The sequence below is a fragment of the Octopus bimaculoides genome, chromosome 14, assembly GCF_046866305.1.
Source record: "Octopus bimaculoides isolate indiv1 chromosome 14, ASM4686630v1, whole genome shotgun sequence".
Lineage (NCBI taxonomy): Eukaryota > Metazoa > Mollusca > Cephalopoda > Octopoda > Octopodidae > Octopus > Octopus bimaculoides.
In genome coordinates, this window is record NC_142941.1 from 40,883,257 (window position 1) to 40,905,460 (window position 22,204).

The window sequence follows — 22,204 nt, forward strand, 5'->3', positions numbered from 1 at the left end:
CATGTGTCCAATACCTTAACCACTAGGCCACATGCCTCCACCTCAGCTGCAAGACATCTTCTACAATAGCCCCAAGCACTAACGTAACTAGAGTGTGTTCCACCTGGGGCATCCCTTCCATTTGTCGCCCCTCCAGACCCAACAAAAGACACATATTGCCTACAGCAAACCCAAAAGTGTTGCCCCTTTAAAAGTGTTGCCACGGGCAGACCACCTCTACTGCCACCCCTAGCTACTCTAGTGGCCCCAAGATGACCACTGTCTTGTAAGTGAGTCTGAAAGATGAAAACTGTGGAGGCTTGGCATATATAAGTGCATATGTGTTTCTACATGTGTATTTGTGTTTGTGTCCCTACCAGTACACATCAGCTATAGTTGGCAAGTTCCAGTAACTTAGCAGTTTGGCAGAGGAAAGTAAGAGAATAAGTACAGACCCAAATTAGCCTAAGCAGCAAACAAGGAGGTCCAATTTTCCTGTTGGTAGCACTTAAAATGGACACATTTAGAGAAAACTTCTTTACAACTATTCAACAGGCCGGGTTTAGCATAGTCCTTAAGAACTTTGGTTCGCTCCGCAATGCAGATTTTGCAACGGCCACTCCCATTAATATATGGGCCTGGATAATTTATTATTTTCCACCTGATATTACATGGGGTCCCTTGATCTTTGAGGTGCCACACATGGCTGACCAGGAAGGCGGCGAGCTGGCAGAAACGTTAGCATGCCGAGCGAAATGCTTAGTGGTATTTCGTCTGCCGCTACGTTCTGAGTTCAAATTCCACTGAGGTCGACTTCGCCTTTCATCCTTTCGGGGTCGATTAAATAAGTACCAGTTACGCACTGGGGTCGATATAATCGACTTAATCTGTTTGTCTGTCCTTGTTTGTCCCCTCTGTGTGTAGCCCTTTGTGGGTAATAAAGAAATAACACATGGTTGACCAGGGACATGACAGAATGACTTTCTGGGATTCTGAAGGATGGCTGGTGGTTGAAGAAGCAACATTTGAAATATGTACTGGCTGATCTGATATATCTACAAACTTAGGATGTGGTCATATTTGCACTCCTGACATATATCTAGTAGTTATCTGGCCATCGATGGCGGCGTGGGTTTCCACCCTGGCATCTGAAACTCTGAGTTTTATCATGGCTACCGAATAATTGTCACATATTATTTACAGATAAATTCCTCTATTTACATAATATTGAGGTCTTTTTCTTTCTCTTGTTGTCTTACCTTGTTGTCTTTTGGCAAAATACAACAATGTGTGTGTGTGTGTGTGTGTGGTGATTTAATGCACCTGTCTCTCTAACACGGAACACTCTTTAGTCTTTTCTTTCAGAACTACAGCTCAGAGGAACACTTTCTCAAGCAATTCTGTCCCAACAGACACTTACATACAAAAGTTAAAGACAAAGATCAAGGATTCTGATCACACTTTTCTAAAAGGGCCTACAATTTCCAGAAAGCTACTTCTTTTTCTCTGACTGAAGATTAGATTTAAACAAGTACATATTTGTTTTATGTATTGGGATAATAGTTCCCAGCCCTGTTCAGTAGTCTGTACATATCTAAGCAACATAAAATTTCATTTGAATAAGTAGTAGAATTCATGAAGGATAAGTGTAATGCTAAAGATTATCTTTTGTGTTAGACTTAAAATGAGAAAATATCAACATCTATCTGGATTTACCTAATTAAATAACTTGATTTATTCAAAAGGATATAAACGAACTATTTACAGTAACAATGCTGTAATAGAATGGCTGAAGCCAACAAAGAATAGTAATTAAGCATTAGATATATGGCCAGCTGTCAGTAATTTGTAGTTATTGCTGCAAATTTTAAGCTTGTATTTGCAAAAGCTTAGGTCTCTTTGTCAGGTAACCAATCAGAAATGGAAAGTTATGCCTAACTCCAAGTGAGATTAAATAGATTAACTACAATCCCACTGCAACTAGCAAGGAAAAAGATAATTATGAAATACAAGCAACTTCTAAAACAGACTCTGATACAGTGTAATATCAAATTTGCATTATAAATATTTTACGTTACTCAATCATTTGGGGGATGTATCAACAAGTAATTTAAAATATATATTATAGAACAAATATTAAAAAAAAATTATAGCATCTTATTATAAAATCTAACATACATATCTAAGTATATGTGACACTTCAATAATGAATTTGTCAGCATTAAAATGTTTTGGAAATCTGTATTTCATATTTCTAAAGCAATGGTACTATGGCAGAATAAAACTTTGAATTGCATTAACTAGAATACAAAGATAAATATTTTCTTTTTCTGTTTTAAATAAATTCATTGGAAACAAAACAATATATTTTGCTAAATAACAATTGTTTCTCTTGTCAGCTTCTTTTATTTGTTAGAATTTATAAGGAGGTATAATTTAAAGATGTTGAAATATTATTGTTGTTCAGTATGTTATTTAGTATGTCATTTTGACACCTCACCTCAAGAATTACATCTATGCAATTTATAAATCCTGAAACTAACTTTATTGTGAGCTATTGTTTCTAAATTATAGTTATATATATATAATTTCAATTGGCTGTGTTAGACTCATATACTATCATACTGTCTTACTTGTATTCATTGTTTGTAATTTAGACAGGTTTTTTTTTGAGATTTTACAAACTGAAATTACTCAGAACATATACTTAACAAAACTAAGAAATATTTAAAACTTAACTTCGAATTTTTGTTCAGACAAGTTAGCAAATAAAAGAAAGGAAAATTTCCAGAATGAATTCACTGTCAGCAATTACTCTAAAATCTTAAAGAATCTCTCTTGAAAAAGAGAATTTTAAAAAATGTAGAATGTTTTATCACAATTTTTGAAAGGGAATAAATACAAAACATTCATGCATATGATTGAAAGAATCGCAGATAAAAAAGAAAAAAATACTTTAGTGAATATCATATATTTAACCAAAGCCATCTTCAGAATGAAAATATATTACTTGTTCAATAAAAAGCAGTTAGAGAGAGAAAACTGATATCAACAGTGATAATATTCAGATTCCAATCAAATGTAGAACAATTAAATCATTTAATTTTGATTGATTTAAATGTCTGTGGTTTTAATGATACTAGCATTAATAAGACAGTTCTGAAAAGTGGTATCTGTTCGTTAAATGATATATTTCCCTGTTAAGTAATTTCCTTTGTAAAACTCAAAATCAACTCTAGTCACTTCTAATTAAATAATTAAATAATTGCATACATAGAATGTAAGTGGATCATTGATATGTTGTTGCATTCTGATTAATAGAAATGATAGTTCTTTTCTATTCTTTCTCAAGTAATGCAATACTACAAATGTAGCTGTTGCTCATTCTACCAAAGTAAATTGTGCTCTATTTGCTGACTGAGTATATGGTAAATATTATCATTAATATTTAGTTTACTTTATGACAGAGCTCACTGAATTCTCTAATTTTACATACATTTCTATATATTTCACATATGAACTTACTTCATAGATTTCATCAACCAAATGTTTAAGGTCAAGGCTGAGCATTTTTTGCTATCTAGGACATTATCAAAGGCTTTTAAAACTGATACAGAAATAAGTACTTAAATTTATTTCAAATAGAATTTAATTTGCACATTGCAAACAGTATTCTTAGAATATAAAGATTTCGTATTATTGACACTGAATTAAAACTGAGGAATAAATCCTCAAAAATGACTGAGATTAAAAGACTACGTATTACAGGATTGAAAACAATATCAAGATGAGTATTGCCAGAATCAATATAAGACTTTCCAAGCCTTCTCAAAACATAAGCCATCAGTTCTTCATATGTTTTTTTTTTTCAAATCCAATTTATATATTCTCCAAAATGTGTTTGAGTTCATGAAATAGTTTCACTCATAAATTCCAACTAAAATACCTTACAGAGGACTGATTGACTGACTTATCAAATTATCAGATCTAAACACCACTCACGTATCAATCAAAATTCTGCAAATTATATCAATCTAGATCACCTCTATGTTTTTGTTCTCTCTTTTCAGCACTGGGCTTCTTTTAATTTGGTGCAAATTCTTCACATAGCCTTACTTTGCACAGTCTTAATTAAATTATCTCATAATATGTCATACTATTCTATACATCTTAGGCTTATATTCATCGTTGTCATCATCATCATCACCATTTAATACCCATGTTCCATACCAACATGGGTTGGACAATCTTATAGGATCTGATGGGTCCAAGGACTGCTCCGTGCAGCGGTGTCTGTTTTGGCATGACTTCAGTGGCTTGACACCCTTCAAAATGCCAGCTACCTTACAATGTGCATTGGGTGCTTTTCTCATGGAAAGCAATTCTCTATTTTCTCTTTGATAAAAGCATCTGCCGAATAAAACATGACCTGTTGTCTTCCTGATGGCATTAAAATTTATTCCATTGTTTAAACTACTTGCATTACAATATGCAAACACAGATAACAACTAGATTCTTTGGATTCTATTATTATTATTATATTATTTTGTAAAACCAATAATAGCAATTCTGATAGAAAATTAACTCTTTACTTATAATGTTCCTGTATACTGAGCACAGATACTTCTTTGGTTAGCAGTCTGAGTCATGTTCTTTTTAAGATTTCAATATTCCAGCCTAATGCTTTTACACATTTCATTGTTTCAAAACTGCATCTATATTAAGAACCAAACTGTCTGCATGCAGATATTTCTGTAGACATCAAGTTTCAAATATATTTTGGAATACTGAAAATTCCAAAATGTGCTTGTAGCAAGTTGAAGAATGAGAATATAACCACAGGAAACAGTTATTTCATACAATAACGTCTTCAAAATTTTTTAGCCTGAATTGTTAGAACATTTTAAACACACCAAAACACAAAATACAATATATATTTATTTTTTTTTACCCGTTTCAGTCATTAGACTAAGGCCATGCTGGGGCACCACCTTGAAGAATTTTTAGTTGAATGAATCGACCTCAGTACTTATTTTTTTAAAGCCTTGTACTTATTCTATCAATCTCTTTTGCCAAACCACTAAGTTACGAGGATGTAAACACACCAGCACCAGTAGGTGGGGAGACAAGCACAAACACACACACACACACACACACACACATATATATATATATATATGACAGGCTTCTTTCAGTTTCCGTCTACCAAATCGACTCATAAGGCTCTGGTTGGCTCAGCTGTGGCCATGCTGGGGGTACTACCTTGAAAGGTTTTGTTGAAGAAACCAACCACGAGTATTTAATTTTTCAAGTCTGGTACTTGAAAAATAAATGCTTGCTGAACCACTAAATTACAGAGATGTAAACAAACCAACACCAGTTGTCAATCAGTTGCGAGGGACAAACACAAAGACACACACACATATATATACGTGTACATAATGGACTTCCATACAGTTTCTATTTACCAAATTCACTCACAAGGCACTGGTCAGTCAACTGCTATAGTAGAAGACTAGCCCAAGCTGCTGTGTAGTGAAACTGAACCTGTAACCATATGGTTGCAAAACAGGCTTGTTAACCACACAGCCATTCCTGTGCCCATTATACACTATCATAAAAGAATATATAAGGGCAGTAGACTAGCAGAATCATTGGAAAAATTGCTGTACAGCATATCCCTCAGTGTCATTAAAATTGAATAATATTCCAGTCTAGAACTGTGGTAGATATAATCAATTAAACACCCACTTGTTGCAATATTTTGACCTTATATCTATATTCAAAAGAGTAAAGACCCCCTTCAATCATGAATGACCATAGTATTGCACCTAGAAAGTTACCCTCCAAGGCACAAGTCCGGGCAAGGTTGTTTATAGAAGACCAGCAGTCGCCAATGCATACCAGTCTCTCCTCCCCACATGACTGATATTGTCCAAGGGAAAGGCAAAGGCCAATACAGCTTTGCATCTGTAATGTCACAACTCATTTCTACAGCTGAGTGAACTGGAGTAATGTAAAATAAAGTGTCTTGCTCAAGAAAACAACACGCATCCCGGTAAGGAATTGAACTCACTACTTCATGATCGTGAGCCTGATGTTCTAACCACTGAGCCATGCACCTTTACATATCTCTTTGGGACAATAATAAAAAAATGTATAACCTGTTTTCATGGAAAAAATTATGATATATATATATATATATATATATATACATACCTGCTTGATCTTTAAGGTGTTGTTTGTCTTCCTTATTACAGTCAAGTTTACTATTACATGGAATCGTAGAAACACCACAATAGCGATAAGGAAATAAAACAGCTGAGTCCCTCTCTTTCCATTGACTGGCATCATTTGACTCCTGTGTGGATATCAGAAAGAAAGAGAAACATAAAACCTTATCATATCAAACAAATAAAAGAGTAAATCACAAGGGAGGTAATATTATACCAAGCTTTTGATTAAGATAAATAATTAATAAAAGATATCAACTTAATTCTATTAGAGTTTGCTTTTTTGAAGGAGAATGGGGTCAGCACAATAACAGCAATAAGTCATATTCTATTTTATATTTGATGACTAAGAGTTAAAGAATGGGAAAAATTGGTCTAAAGGTAATTTGTTTAGTGTTGGTTATTTTATATTAAATCGCATTTCATGGCTAATTGTGTCATTTGTTGTAGGTTTCTAATTAGACAAGCACTGGTTTATATGATTTCTGATTGCAAAATTAATAAGTGATTATATGTTGTACTACGTTGGGTAGAAAGAATACTACAAGATATTTGTTCTGCCCTATGTTCAAAAGCTCCAGTTTATTGATTTTTCTGGCTAATATAGACATCTTTTTTCAGGCAGCAAACTAGCAAAATCATAAACACACTATCAAAATGTTTAGTGGCATTTCATCTGTCTTTATGTTTTGAGTTCAAATTCTCCCAAGGTCGACTTTACCTTTCATCCTTTCCCAGTACACAACTGTGTACTGGGATCCCTCCCCCAAAATTTCAGGCCTTGTGCCTAGAGTAGAAAAGAATCATTAGCAAACTGGACAAAATGCTTAGCTGTATTTCATCAGTCGCTATGTTCTGAGTTCAAATTCTACAGAGGTTGGCTTTGTCTTTCATCCTTTTGGGGTTAATAAAATAAGTGCCAGTTGAGCACTGGAATCAGTGTAATCAACTAGCACCCACCCCTAAAATTGCTGACCTTGAGCCAAAATTTGAAACCAGTCTTTTGCTATGATACTTCAGCAGAAGATATAACATACATATATACATACATACATGCATCAATTCAACACGTGAAACCATTCATCCAGGCACATTTTGTTACTCACTCCCTTCTTTTCCCCCTCTCTCCAAGTTTTCTTTAGTCGTTTCTTTCTGTAGAAAAGTGTAGGCTCGAAACATCAAAGACGTTTCCATTTTCCTTGAGTGTCAAACTAGTACTCTTTGTTTGTTGTTTCCCAGATGGTTAACATACACAGCCTTGGAAAGGAGTACGCAGCCACATGTTTCACACCTCCAACATTTTGAACATGAAAGCCTAAAGTACTAGCTTCAGAGGGACTGTCATCAGGCCCTCAATGAGATCATAAATATAAATACATACAGACAGACAGACAAACATGCATATATATGCAGACAAACAGAAAGATATGCATATACACATGCAGACATGCATACTGAACTATGCAATAAGTAGCTGCGATATAAGATTAAACAGTTATATGTAGAGAAACAAAGCTATGTAAATGTGTAAATGAAAATTCATTTGTACAATGGAATAAAGAACTTAAATCTTGTACTGTTACTGTATATTTGAGTTTATTACATCCACTACCCACTCACACATGTCTGTATACACACACATGCACACACACACACACACATGCACACACACACACACATGCACACACACACACACACATGCACATGCATGCACAAGCACATGCACACACACGCACGTGAACACATTCACACACACAAACACATATGACACGTCATCCTGTCCAAGAAGCACACTGCTAGAATGGCCTTGATCGGAGGTTCACTCAATAACGGCTGGTCTGGGGGCTAAACAGCGACATCAGTATCATCGACAACATCACCATAAACCAACAAGTTAATATCTATTTCATTGCTTGAATTTGCTAAAAATAACAGCCAAATTTCTTTTCAAATCACAATACATACATACATGTGTGTGTGTGTGCGTGTATATATATATATATATATATATACATATGTATCATCATCATCATCTTCGTTTAACGTCCACTTTCCATGCTAGCATGGGTTGGACGATTTGACTGAGTACTGGTGAAACCAGATGGCTACACCAGGCTCGTGTAGCCTGGTGTATATATATATATATATATATATATATATATATACATATGTGTGTATGTATATATATCTATATATATATCCATATATATATATATATATATACACACACATATATGTGTATATATATATACATACATACATATACACATAGTAAAATATATGTATGTGTCTGTGTATGCATGTATGGGCGAATATGTAGTCTGTGATAAAGCATCTGCATAAACAGGAGGATCACAGCTAGAATGTTTTTGATCATAGATTTTCTAGACCATTGCTAAATAACAATAATATCTCTCAGAACTATTTTGATGTAATGTAAAATTTATCTAGGCTATCCATCTGTCTTATATTCCTAAAAGATCCTAACTGATGGCAAATATAGATTAAACTGTTTTGGCGATAATTGTTGGCCTGAAATAGAAAGTTTTCACATAATCTCGTAAATCCTTTGGAAGTTGTTTCGAAGCAATAATGTAGGACAGCTGCCTAAAATAATTTTAAATAATTTGGGACCAAGCTCAGTATGATACATAATGAAACCAAAGAGTTAAACAGATTAGAGTAGGCGGTTACCAGAAATTTAAATGAATTAGTGTCATTAAGTCTGGAATGATAAATGCTATAAAAGAATGACTAAGATGATACACTGAGATTTGTAAAAATCACCCATTTGTTTTTGTGAAATGTCTAGAATGTTCTAAATTGAAAGTATCGCATCTTTCCAACTAAAAAAAAAGGGAAAAATGTGATGATTTAAAGAAAGGTATATTTCTAGAACAGTGTTTCCCAACTGGAGTTTCACAAAATGTTGCTAGGGATTCCGAGGGAAAATAGTGATGAATATTTTTGAGGATTTTTTTTGTATTTAATTTCATATTTGTTATTTTATTATGCAAATATGTAGGCACAGGCATAGCTGTGTAGTTAAGAAAATTCATTTCCTATACAAGTGTTTCTTTTTTACTACAGGCCTACTTTGACCAATGCTTTATGAGTGAATCTGAGAGGCAGACAGAGAAGCCCTTGTGAGTAGATTTAAAGACAAGTCTGTGTGTGTGTGTGTGCATGCGTGAACACATGCGTGTGCATACATGCATGCACATGTGTGTGCTTATATTAATATGTGTGTGTGTGTTTGAGTGTGTGTATACTTCTGTATCCATGTCCTGATATCACATGACTGTTGTAAATTAATGTCGTTCATTTCCAATATTCTGCAAAAACATGTCTGGGGAAATATTAGTTTGTTTGGAGACATATGTGGTTAGCATAGATAAAGTTAGAATTGAGGGAAAAAATATTATAGATGAATATGTTCATAGATCTACCAAGTACAACAAATGTTACACAAAAAATCAAAAGGGAGGTTTTGTAATCTTTGCATATTTCTATCTATATTGTATGGATAGAAACATAGCTAACATTTCCTTGGGTTAGGTTTCTGGTTTTAGAGTTAAGGTTCGGGTTAGGGTTAGGGTTTTAGGATTAGGGTTAGGGTTATGATTATTTTTGCCAAATTTGGTGAAAATCTGTTCAATACACCGCCACAAATTTTTCACCAAATTTGGCAAAAATACTCGAAACCCTAACCCTAATTCTAAAACTCGAAGGATCTAGTTCAAAACGGGGGCACCAGTATTTTCTTAACGAAACACTTTGAAACTTGGGACACTGGTAGAATGTGTCATATAAAACATCTTTTTCACTTAGTCTTCTTAAGAAAAATTATTATATTGCAACTTATTTCATGTTAAAGTTGTCATATTTCTGTAATTTCAACCAATGACTGACGTCCATTCAGACGAATACATTAAGTGCTGACTACGTAAACAAACGATTCTCAAACGATTCTGGCGGTGATAAAATTATTATTTCCTTGTCAAAAAATGGCTGAAGCATATTGGCAGTAGCTAATAAACCTTTCTATTATAGGCACAAGGCCTGGTTTTTGAGGGAAGGGTTAGGGCAAATGTTGTACATATACAGTTCAGGCAGATGTTAACGAAATTATATTAAAAATAAAACGAAGGAAAACGAACACATGTGTGTTGCCTCTCTGCAAAATGTCAGAAGTAATGGAGATTAAATACGCTTTACACCGCCAAAGGAACCGCTTAAACTGCCAAAGGAGTAACTGTAAACAGCTGAATACTTGTCAGTGATTGGTTGAAATTATCGAAATAAGACAATTTTTTACATGAAATAACTTCGAATACAAAAATTTTTTTCTGTTCTATAACACAAAATAGATAAGTATACGAAGTTTGAAAGTCTTTCGGTACCAAAAACACTACATAAAACATAAATGAAAACTGGTGCCCTCTTTTTGAACTAGATCCAACTCGAACCCTAACCCTAAAACCCTAAAGCTAAAACCAGTACAAACGCACGAACGATGTCATAAATAACAGTACCGCCGATAGTTGTTGTTGACAAACAACGGCACTAATTTTATTCAAAAGAAAAGATCCCATTACACCGCACAACGTTTTGTTGACATTTCACAGCAGTAATTGTTTTCACCTCAATAGACGTCAGTGATTGGTTGAAATTACCGAAATACGACAATTTTAGCACGAAATAACTTCAAAACGATAAAATTTTCTTGATAACACTAAGAGTAAAAGATGTTTTATATGACACATTCTACCAGTGTCCCAAGTTTGAAAGTGTTTCGTTAAGAAAACAAGTGGCGCCCGCCAAATCAGAAAGATCCAAAACCTAAACCATGTGTATAATACGCACCCCTTCTCTAACTTGAGTCAAGGAGGTCTATATAACGTCTTTGGTTTGTAAACATACATACGGTAACGTCTTTTATTATTATTGTATATATATATATAACATAATGCAAACGTGTAGCTTTTTTGTGCACTTTGTAGGAAATAAAGAAGTAACAGTAATAACGTCAGTGAAAAATAAATATTAAGTAAATTGCATTTACACATTTATCACTATCAGTTACAAGCCCGACATCACAAAATGCGTATGAACAAACATTGCCGGACGGCAAATAGAGACTCGGACAATGCTTAGAAAATATTTTTCATTTTTAACCTCGTATATAGTACGCACTAGAGATTTTGACCTTTAAATTTTGGGGAAAAAAATGCGGATTATACTCGAGGATTTACGGTACTTGAAACGAAAACCGGTGTGTTAGTTAAAATATCGCAGTGAGTTTGCATTGTCACCAATAGATCATGAGAAATTCTGACAGTGATAGAAACAGGGTTTTAAAATTGGTACTCATCTTTATCTGCGTAAACTGGAGCAACGTGAAATGAAGACAAACGCCCTAAGACAAACGAACTACCTGCTTCAGGAATTGAACTTTCGACATAATGGTAATGAGTCAAACACCCGAATCACTGAACCACGCACCTTCTATAAAACAGAACTCAGTGATACAAAAAGATGAAATGGTCATGAAAATACATTTGATCAGGACTGAACCAGAGCAAAACAACAAAATTTATACCAACTCTAAAGACTTATAAGAAGCAATAAGTCATTACTATAATACTTCTGCTATGTGTGACAATGATTCAACTTCAAGTCATGCACTGAAGTAGGTGCATATCCTCTTTAAATTGGGGACAATATTTCTGCTTTTACTGTCTTGAACAGAGCCAACGCAGACGAGTAGTTTATGTTAAAGCTACAATTCAGTATAGACACGCCTTTTTGATTAGTCATATCCATTGTTCCACATTTTACTTCGTTTATGTTTTTGAGTCTATAAAAATCTTTGACGTTTGGGAAAATAGCAAACAATTTCAGAATTAATGACGAAGAGTAGATAAAACCGAGACACAGAAAAATGCAGAAAATGGATTCTTTATTGGTTCAAATCCCGACGGTTTTGAGTTTACATTTCATTTTGTCTCTTTATTGTCGATAAAATAAGACGCCAATAAAATAACGAAGTCAATTCAATCACGCAGACTCCTCTGTGACAATTATCGTTTTTTTTAGCTTAATTAAAAGAAATTACGATGTAGTCGGGGAGGTAAATAGATACTTGTGACGCTCACCACTTTTACAAATCCAATAGCGACGCAATTTAATCGATTCCAACAAAGAATCGAAACCGAGTTGTAGACGCGATATACCGTTAAGTTAACTACACAACACATCATCTGCTATGCAATATCAAAGTAATTTCTCAGTCTAGAGATCGGTTTACCACAAATGCGAAATTAACGAAGAAGTCGGATCAATGAAACTAAAAACGAAAATCAATATGAATGTCCAACCTAAAATATCACCCACTAACTGAAAGAAAAAACTCAACCAAACATAATACGACGAATTTCTTCTGTCTTGGTCGCTAGGCAACAAAGTAGTGGTCTTTAGTCTTAATAATTATTGTATAGTTTGGTGAAGTTCAGAGTTCAGTTCATGCATAGTTTAAGTTCTTTCCTTAGTTACAATGTAAATCGATCTCTGCGGTACCTACAGATTACCGATGTAAATGACCGACATCTATATTATATCAGAAACTTCGAGGGTCACGAATTAGCAGAGTCGTTAAATTCTCACAACGTTTGTTCTGGTCATCTGTGCTCAGAGTTCAAATCCCGTTGATGCAAGCTTTGCCTTTCTTATTTTTGGCGTTGACTAAAAAAAAATACTAAACAAAGTACCGCAATTGTCGGCATACAAGATGCACTTTGGCATAAGGTGCATCCCTACATCTTTGAGTATATATTGTAGAAAATATATATAGAGTATATATTGTAGAAAATATATATAGAGTATATATTGTAGAAAATATATATAGAGTATATATTGTAGAAAATATATATAGAGTATATATTGTAGAAAATATATATAGAGTATATATTGTAGAAAATATATATAGAGTATATATTGTAGAAAATACAAATTTAGTGGGATTCATCAACTCATTCATTCGATATCCTATCCATAACACGGTCGCATTTGACTCATAGCAATATTTTTGTTAAACTTAGGAATAACAAAAAAAACAGCGCGTCTCATACACCAACATATACATATGATTTACTACCATTCAAAAGCAGTGGGTTGACGGAACGGTAAGAATATTGGACGGAAACCATGCTGAATTTGTTCCCAGTATGGCCTATGTGATGTTACACTCAAACCGTCACCCGGTTTAACAGCTACAGCTATCACCGCGAGTCCACTTTGATACAAAAGTGCATATAATTAAATATTAATAAGCCAATATACCATTGAGTTTGCCACCACTGCAATACAGCCTATTCAGGCTGATACAGCAGACCCAAAAGTGCCAACCCCATAAAAGCGTCGCCCGGTACGGACTCCTCGTCGCTTCGCTATTGCAAATATGAATCCAGTTCTTTCCACTACAAGACTATGCAAGGTATCAACCTTGGATCTTTCTGATTTGACGGGCAACACTTTTAATTAATGTTTTATGTAGTGTTTTTCGTACCGAAACACTTTCAAACTTCGTATACTTGTATATTTTGTGTTATAGAACAGATAAAAAATGTTGTATTCGAAGTTATTTCATGTAAAAATTGTCTAAACCCTTACTAGGGAATAATGATATAACTAAACAGCGAATAACACTCTTGACACCGGCAAAAGTTATTGTTTATAAAAAAAACAGCAGTAACTGTATTCAGCTGAATAGACGTCAGTGATTGGTTGAAATTACAGAAATACGACAACTTTAACATGAAATAACTTGCAATATATAAATTTTTGTTAAGAAAGCTAAGAGAAAAAGATGTTTTATATGACACATTCTACCAGTATCCCAAGTTTGAAAGTGTTTCGTTAAGAAAACAAGTGTTGCCCGTCAAATCAGAAAGATCCGATACCTTGATGGGTAAAACGCATGCAAGTGGTAGGGAACTCTAGGAAAAAATGGTGATAAAAAATGTGACATGTGCGGGGTCTAAACGGAATGAACCCCCATAAAGGATGGTGAGAAGAGACATAGGTATTAAATAGGCTCAGACTTACTAATTTCACCATGCTTAAGTTATGTATGTATTTTATATGATAATCTGACATTGTGAACCAGATGTAGCATTCGATGATAAATGTTCCACGTCTTTTACGGCTAATTTTCAGATTTGGCATGGAGAGTCAGTTGTTCGATCATTTGAATTATCCGCTCCTGAATTAATTTGTAAATGACAAAGTATTCCGCAGACATGTGTACCCTCCTCAACATAATTCTGAAGCAGAATCAGTGTGGTACAGTATGTAGCAAAGGTGTGTTTTTGATTACAAGTACACATCACTCGGTGGGTTTTTATGCAGTTCCTCATTAACCAATTTCACTGACAAAGTATGGATCAACTCATGGCTACAGAAAATAATATTTACCCTGTCGAATTCTCCATTGCATAACTAGGACTTCAATGGGACTCTTCTTTTCTCTTTAATCTTACTTCATGATGTTTCCCACTGTCTGTTCCAAGCATTTTTCTGCCGCTGGAGAGCAACATAGATAGCCGACGAGCAACTGACACAGGATTTGCTTGTCTTCATTCCAGGTTCTTGTCATCGAAACACTCCCAGAATGCAACACACTAGAATCGAATCGCGGACTTCGTGGTTGTGAAACAATCTTTTCAACCATTCAACCAACATATTTATAACAGCTCTTATTTGAAGTTAGTGAAAATACCACTTAGAACTTGGATTATAAGTCAAGTAGTACCTATAGACAATTCACTACAAATTTCAAATACTCCAACATGGTTTTAGAATAATTCTAGTGTAATTTAGGACATTCTATAAGTATTTTGAATAGGAACTTGAAATGAGAATGTAAGTGAGGTCTCGTTCCATATCTATTCGTCATTCACCAAATTCATATTCGTAACTTGCTTTCACTACCATTGTAAATTCAGTAGATACTATACTACAAACCAACAGTATGTTATCAAGACGAGGCAGAGCTGTAAAAAAACCCAGAAAACTCATTTAATTCATGTAGTTATATGTAATTGAATGCTATTTGATTATTTAATGCGTCCGTATGTGTTTGAAGTTTGATCTTTGTTTGCACATTCTATAGAAGTATTAACGTACGCTGATAATTTGATTAGAAAAACACAAACAAAAACACACACACTCACCCACACTATACACTTATCACACAAACACGCACACACATATATATAATATCTTGCCTAAATTTGCATATGATTACAGAGGGTCAGTGTGATGTGTCACATAATTTGAATTTCTGCTTATAGAAACTTTGATATATTGACTTGATGGTCTGTATGATGCTGTAATTGCCAGATTTTCATATTAAAGAAATTTAATTAATTTTTACTCTTTTTTTTTTCTTTAAAAGAAAAGAGATGTTACATAATGCCTACTTGAGTTGGAGTTTTGCTCCTCTCTGGTTGTGGTTTGAGTATGAAATGTGTGTATGTGTGTGTGTGCGCACGCGCGTGTATGTGTGTTCGTTCTATGGAACATAAAAAAGTATTCATGTTAAGAACACTATATTATACATATAGTAGTGTTCTTGGTTGAAAATCAGCTGCAAATAAGTTCTGACAAGAGTTTAGGACATCGAATTGTAAATAGGTCTTTGTGGTAGAGAATCAGAAGTGTAGGGACACCAACAAACTCTGAAGCACGTAAGAGAGTGAGCGAGAGAGAACGCTGTAAACTGTAACTCGGAGATGGGCAACAATGGGGCGATGTGTCCCGAGTTATGCTTTTAATAGGGTGATACTTTTGGGTCCGCCGCTATATAAGCTTGACTAGACTGTAATGCCAGGTAAGGGCAAACACAAAGAATACCTCTGACGGCACACAAGAAGCTATAATAGAAAGGTCTGAAAGGAATATCTTAACCCGAATTATACAAGAGTTGTAAGACGTCCTTTTTATAAATTGGTCTGACAGAAAACTTTACGTCACGTCTGTAAACTATCACAATCATATATGTGTGTATGTATATCTATTCGTTAACATGAGTGGTAACGTTTTTGCTAAAACAATCCCATTTAAGTACAGACTCTCTCTTATACCTAAACATCGAACCACTCAATTCTCGTGTAAAAGTGGAGCTGTTTTTGTTGGTGGTGGTCATCAAGCAAAGTCATGGGCAAACTCCAGCCCGCAAGATTTCTGAATTAGCTCAAATCTTTTAGTTGTGTGGACCGCCTGATGCGCCATATCTCAAGCGGCCCCCTTCTCGAAAAAGGTTGCCATGTTTGGTACTAGAGCCAAACACAAGTAGCAGTAGTACCATCCGAAGTCATGTGATTGTTCGTCCAGAACCTTCACATTACAACGATTATACTTCAATTTAAGGCTGCGAGCTGGCAGAATCGTTAGCATGCCGGGCGAAATGCTTGGCGGTATTTCGTCTGCCGTTACGTTCTGAGTTCAAATTCCGCCGAGGTCGACTTTGCCTTTCATCCTTTCGGGGTCGATAAATTAAGTACCAGTTACGCACTGGGGTCGATGTAATCGACTTAACCCCTTTGTCTGTCCTTGTTTGTCCCCTCTAAGTTTAGCCCCTTGTGGGCAATAAAGAAATAAGAAACGTTAGCACGCCGGGCAAAATGCTTAGCGGTATTTCGTTTGTCTTTACGTTCTGAGTTCAAATTCCGCCGAAGTCGACTTTGCCTGTCATTCTTTTGGGGTCGATAAATTAAGTACCAGTTGCATACTGAGTTGATCTAATCGACTAGCTCCCTCTCCAAAAATTTCGGGCCTTGTGCCTAGAGTAGAAAGGATTATCAATTTTTTTGATAATCCTCATCATAATGATGACGTCGAGGAGGAGGGTGGTGGTGGTTGTGGTAACGTTACACATTCCCGTGAGCATTGTTCAAGTATCGAGCTACGATGACTTCTAGTCGGGTACGTTAAAACACGGTGTGTTGCCGAAAAATAAATAGCTTGTCTTTCAAAACAGAAAAAAAAACGTACTAGCTCACCTCAGAGTGCAGACTGTATTAACCTGCCTATCAACGTTATCGACACAGAAAGATACAACTCAACATTACATTTCACTGTAGACATATGTGTATGTATGCATGCATGTGTGTATATGTGTTTATATATATATATATATATATATATATATATATATATATATATATATATATATATAGTTCTTTAACAGTGGTTAAGATGTAAAGATGTATCGAAAATATATTTTACATAATGCAAACATTAACTGGAAAAGAACTCGATACTGTGGTTAGAATGGATAGATATATATCTATTGAGATGTATTTATATTAACTTTGATATACATATGTACATACATACATATAAAATATACATATATATAAATATATATATATATATATATATATATATATACATATATATATATATATATATATATATATATATACATATATATATATATATATATATATATATATATATATATATATATATATATATATATATATACATACACACATACATATATACATATATACACACACGAGTGTGTGTGTGTGTGTGTGTGTAAATACATTCACACTCACACATACACGCACACATTTTTATTAACTTTTACAAAAGATTGACGTTGAAGTTTGTGTTTGCTCTGACGACCTTTTCCTTATGAAAGTTAATAAGTATGTACTTTACTAAAAAGTATTGAGTAATCCTTCCTGTTTAATGTTAAATTGTTTTCATATGTAACTTGACATGAAAGCATACAGTAGTGTGTGTCTGTGTGAGACATAACAAATTAGTCTTCAAATTCGACTTCAAAAAAATGTTCAATGGGTGCTGTAATTACTTTCCATTTTAAATTTGGAATTAGGAAATCTATGTATAAAGTTCAGAAATCAAAATAATGTCATTTTTAAAACAAAGAAGCCACACACGTACACGCACACACACAAACGCACGTACGCATGCATGCACACACAAGAAATCTACAAAATCGTTCTTAAAATCCTTACCTGATGTATTCCTCTGGTTAGTGTCTGACAGTGTATATCTAAAGTGGATTGTCGACTGTTTTGACTTGATTCTTGTTTCGAAGAATTTCCTCTCTGCCACTTTTTCTGCGAACTTTTATGTTTTTTCGTGTCTGGTATGACATCAGGATCATCATATTTACAAGACAGCTGTTTTGCGCAAAAATATTCCGACTGTCGGTTTTTATCCATCATCTGTTTTGAGGTTTCTGCAACACATGTATTGCGCGTGTTTCTGTGATTGTTTCTCCTGACAATACACACAGTTATGGAAACAACCAGCAAAACTGAAACGGTTACTGCAGCAACAATAATTGCAACAAACAGATTGATGGGGATTTTTGTGTCTGGTTCTGTGTCAACAACGGAAAACATCCTGGATGTCGAATTACTAACAGTTAGAGTCAAAGATAAAGTAGTTCTGGCCGATAGAACGGGTGTACCACTGTCTTTAACACTCACAGAGATATCATATACTCCGGCATCGTTTTGGTAAACAGGCCGGGAAAAGGTTAATACGCCTGTATAAAGATTAACACTGAACAACTGTTTTTCGTTTCCTTCAATTATTTCGTATTTAAGGAAAGCATTTTGACGACTATCTCTATCAGATGCTCTGAGTGCTATTATATCATTTTTACTTTGTGGATTGTAGTAGACATCAAAACTGAAAGGGTTAACACTGGGAAAAGTAAAATACGGAGCATTGTCATTTTCGTCCATAACTTCCACGATGATATTTGCAGTATTATTTAAAGGTGGGATGCCATTGTCTTTGACAAAAACGCCAAATTTGTATACTTCATTTTGTTCACGGTCGAGTGACGCGATAGTTGAAATAAAACCAAAATTAGAAATCTCAAAAGGAAGAACATTTTGTCCATTACCAATTAACGAAAAGGTCAGTTGGCCTCCAGAACCAAGATCTGGGTCTTTAGCATTTATAAAACCAACCGGAAAATTTGGTTTTTCGTTTTCGTATGTAAGAAACTTGAAGGTATCCTTTGTAAAATATGGCCGCACATCATTGACATCCATTACTTGAATAGAAAAATTCCTTTCAGTTTTTAAGGGGGGATATCCTTTGTCTTCGCAAACAATGGTAAGATTAATATGAGTCTCTTTTTCTCTATCAACCGACATTTTTACCACTACCTTATATCTATTATGACTCAAGCTTTGAAGTTGTAGTTTATCGTGATCGATATTGCATGCCACTTCCCCGTTTGGCCCTCTGTCATTATCAACAACTTTTACATAAGCAATAAAGCTGCCAACTTCCATCGATTCAAATATTATGCCAGTGTTGCCAGTTAGTTCTGAGAAGTTCACGTCTATCATTGGAGCATTGTTTTGTTTATTGATAACATTTACCACAACTGGCACGACGGAACTCAGTGGAGGATTGCCATTATCTCTGGCTTCAATAAATAGTTTATAGATTTGTTTCCTCTCAGGTTTAAATTCTACGCTCAAGAAAATCTTTCCACTATTCTTATCTATTTGAAAATTGGATCTAGCAATGTCAGATGTTTTTGAACTAAAATAAAACGATATGTTTCCATTTTCCCCACTATCCAAATCTTTTGCTGATACAGTGACCACTGGTACTTGTTGCTGATGGTTGCTGCTTACAGATACATTGTAAATATTGTGTGTGAAAACAGGAAGATTATCGTTGACATCTGTAACAGATATGTTGACTTTTAAAATTCCATTCATAAGTGGAGATCTTCCGTTTCTAGCTAAAACTTTAATTAAGTAATTATCCTTCAACTCGCGGTCTAATTTTTTCTCCAGACTAAGTCTTAGATATGAAGTACCATCAACTCTTTTAAAAACAGACAGAGTGAAAGGATCATCGTCGTTCTTGATCAATTCATAATTTATCTGAGAGTTTTGAATCCCAACATCTTTATCGACGGCATTTGGAATAGATCGCGTCGTTCCTCTTCCATCAGTTTCAGAGAAAGTCAGATTAATCTGTGTTTCTGGAAACTCTGGTTGATGGTCATTGATGTCTTCAATGATAACCTTAATTTCAAGTATTTTTAAAAATGACTTCCTTCTTCGTACAGCAATGTCAACCATCTTATAACACTCGATATTGTATTTGCAGAGAGATTCCGCATCTAATGTTTGGGCAGTGTAGATTTCCCCCGTTTTCGATACATTGAATAGTTGTGAATTATCAGTTCTGTCTTTCTGAAGCTGGCTAAACCTAATTAAACTATGTTCTTCGGGTGGAAGACTGTCCATAAGATGAGTGTCAGCACCAACATTTCCTAAATACGTTCCAGGTCTGCTGTCATCCATTATATAATACGTGAAGTCTACGCATAGACATGTATGAAGACAAATCAGCATTAGACGAACGTCCACCCACATTTCTCCATAAAAGACTTGACGAAAAGAATGGTAAACCAGTTCAACATGAATGGTTAACAATCTCTGAAATATAAAAAGAAATAGGTAAAGTTATTAACGTGTTTCAAATAACATCTTTTAAAAATTTAACGGATCTTTTTTAAAACGGGGGCCACATTTTTCATTAACGAAACACTTTGAAACTTGGAACACTGGTAGAATGTGTCATATAAAACATCTTTTTCTCTTAGTCTTCTTAAAAAAAAAAGAAATCCATAAATTATTCCATGTTAAAGTTGTCGTATTTCTGTAATTTCAACCAATCACTGACGTCCATTCAGCCGATATACATTAAGTGCCGACTACATAAACAAACGATTCTGAAACAATTAACCCTAACCCTAACACTAACTCTAACCCTAACCCTAACCCTAACCCTAACCCTAGGGTTAGGGTTAGGGTTAAGGTTAGGGTTAAAGCAAATTTTAAATGAAAAAAGCAAATAAAACGAAGGTATGGAGATTAAATACGCTTTACATCGCTTAATGAGCCAAAGGAGTAAGAGTAAACAACTGAATACTTGTCAGTGATTGGTTGAAATTATCGAAATAAGACAATTTTTTACATGAAATATATTCGAATACAAAAATATTCTTCTGTTCTATAACACAAAATAGATAAGTATACGAAGTTTGAAAGTCTTTCCGTACCAAAAACACTACGTAAAACATTAATGAAAAATGTGGCCCCCGTTTTAAAAAAGATCCAATTTAACCATACATCATCTTAAATAAGTAATATATGACATAAAGAAATATTTACATATTAAATTTTACAAAGTCTATACTCTTTTACTGAGTGTTTCACCTACTGGATTGAGACCAGTCTGGAGCATCACCTTCAGCAATATCAGTTTCAAATTTTGACACAAGCCCGGAAATTTAGTGGTAAGGGGAAAGTCGATTACATCGAGCCCAGTGCTCGACTGGTACTTATTTTATCGACCCCGAAAGGATGAAAGGTAAAGTCAACTCAAAAGATGAAGACAGATGAAATGCAGCTAAGCATTTTGCCTGACTGCAAAATATCAATATCAGTAATTATTGAGAATCCTATTTATCTGTATCTATTTATCGTATATCTATATAACTTTTTTAAAGCGAAGGGGTGTAACTCTGCGCATCATTTCATACCCATCTATCTACATGCATATACATAAAAAAATAAATAAGTAAATAACGCATCTCACAGAATCGAGGATAATATGGTAGAATGTATCATTCTTTCCCTTTTTGTTCTAAGTACTGATGTAGTTGCAAGCAGACATAGATACAATCTCAGCCTGCCCACTCTTGGTCCAACAGAAGTTCTAAGATGTGCCAATCGGAAAGGGGGATGGCTGCATCAACATCGGTATTCACTTCAACTGGGAGAATGGAGCAATTGGTCGTCTGGGCCATGAACTGAACCCACGACTTAATGGCTGTGAGCCACGCAGTGGGTTCAAGTTCAGGATCATAGGGCTGTGAAACAATTTGCTTATTTAAATGGCTA

General features: G+C 34.7%; 2 protein-coding genes across 2 annotated transcripts in view; both read right to left on the reverse strand.

Annotated features, from left to right (window-relative positions):
• LOC149132705 (protocadherin gamma-C4-like) overlaps window positions 1–16,978 on the reverse strand; it is a 168,128-nt gene extending 151,150 nt beyond the window's left edge. Inside the window, exons 1-2 of the mRNA XM_089362716.1 lie at window positions 14,319–16,978; window positions 6,102–6,340 (exon numbers count right to left, since the gene is read on the reverse strand). The gene's annotated coding sequence lies outside the window, so the exon portion shown is untranslated. The remainder of the gene's footprint in view (window positions 1–6,101; window positions 6,341–14,318) is intronic.
• Window positions 1–20,599, reverse strand: part of LOC149132706 (protocadherin gamma-B6-like) — a 20,924-nt gene extending 325 nt beyond the window's left edge. Inside the window, exon 1 of the mRNA XM_089362096.1 lies at window positions 18,266–20,599. Within this exon, the coding sequence (XP_089218222.1) occupies window positions 18,266–20,599 (2,334 nt within the window). The remainder of the gene's footprint in view (window positions 1–18,265) is intronic.
• Between the last annotated feature and the right edge of the window lie 1,605 nt (window positions 20,600–22,204).